General features: G+C 38.4%; 1 protein-coding gene across 1 annotated transcript in view; it reads left to right on the plus strand.

Annotated features, from left to right (window-relative positions):
* LOC111385908 overlaps positions 1–836 on the plus strand; it is an 8482-nt gene extending 7646 nt beyond the window's left edge. Inside the window, exons 5-8 of the mRNA XM_023010328.1 lie at positions 101–216; positions 320–419; positions 513–660; positions 766–836. Coding sequence (XP_022866096.1) covers positions 101–216; positions 320–419; positions 513–660; positions 766–836 — 435 coding nt within the window. The remainder of the gene's footprint in view (positions 1–100; positions 217–319; positions 420–512; positions 661–765) is intronic.
* The last annotated feature ends 186 nt before the right edge of the window (positions 837–1022 follow it).

A 1022-nucleotide genomic window follows, 5' to 3' on the forward strand; every position in this document is an offset into this window, starting at 1 on the left:
TCGTTTTTGTCTATGACAAATAATGCCAAATTGCTGGGAAGTGTAATTGAAGAAAATGTGAAGGATATCATTTTGTTGGTCTTGTTTGATTGCTCTTAAGGGGAAAAGGAGGACAGGAGCGAATGCTATCCTAGGACATCAACACCGGTCAGAAATATTGGCACTTGTTATTTGTGTTAACTATTGTTTTCTAGAAACCATTTCAATAACTGAGAGGCATGTGTCATGCAATAGCCAGGATCGGGTCGAACTGATGTATCGGGAGACTGCTTGGACTAGTTTTAACTTTTTTATTTTACATTCTTGTTAATAAGTTTAGAAAGATCGACATTATGTTCATTGCTTTGTTTGGTTTGAGATGCTTTTCTCCTTATTATAATATTAAAATATCCTACTTGGCTCACAACTGGGCAAAATATGTGCCAATTGGAGCTTCACCTGAGAAAGATTTGGACTGACCTTATGTCAACAAGACTTGGCCCTAGATTTGGTGCAGCTGCTGCTCTTATTAGGACAGGCCAGTGAATTCTTATCCATTACTCAACACTCTTCCAGCAATTATTCCCACTGTTCTCGGAGAATTAAGTCCAGACATGGGACATCATCCCGTTCAAGTATTTGTTTTAGCTTCCATCTCTATGAATCTTTATCACTCTTTATGTAACTATTTGATTCACATATTAAACTTCTAGAATAAACTTGCGTGTGGTCATTTTTTGAACTTCATTTGAGCCCATTCTATCTCCATATTTCTGTTCTTTCTAGATTGGTTTGCACATGTTGTGGAGAAGATGAATAGAATCTGGAAGTTGTTTGCACTACAGTCCCTTGGTTAGTCCTCTCTCTCGAAGTTTCCTTTACTTGATGCTGACCCTCTTTTCTTGATTCTGTTGACACATAAAAATTCAGCCCAAATCAAACGGCTCAAAAAATGAAGCTCAATTGGAGGGTCCCCAAATCAGATAGCCCAAAGAACGAAGCCCAATCAAACAATTCAAGATGAAGGCCCAAATAGGGAGGCC

This window comes from Olea europaea, unplaced genomic scaffold (genome assembly GCF_002742605.1).
Source record: "Olea europaea var. sylvestris unplaced genomic scaffold, O_europaea_v1 scaffold3339, whole genome shotgun sequence".
Lineage (NCBI taxonomy): Eukaryota > Viridiplantae > Streptophyta > Magnoliopsida > Lamiales > Oleaceae > Olea > Olea europaea.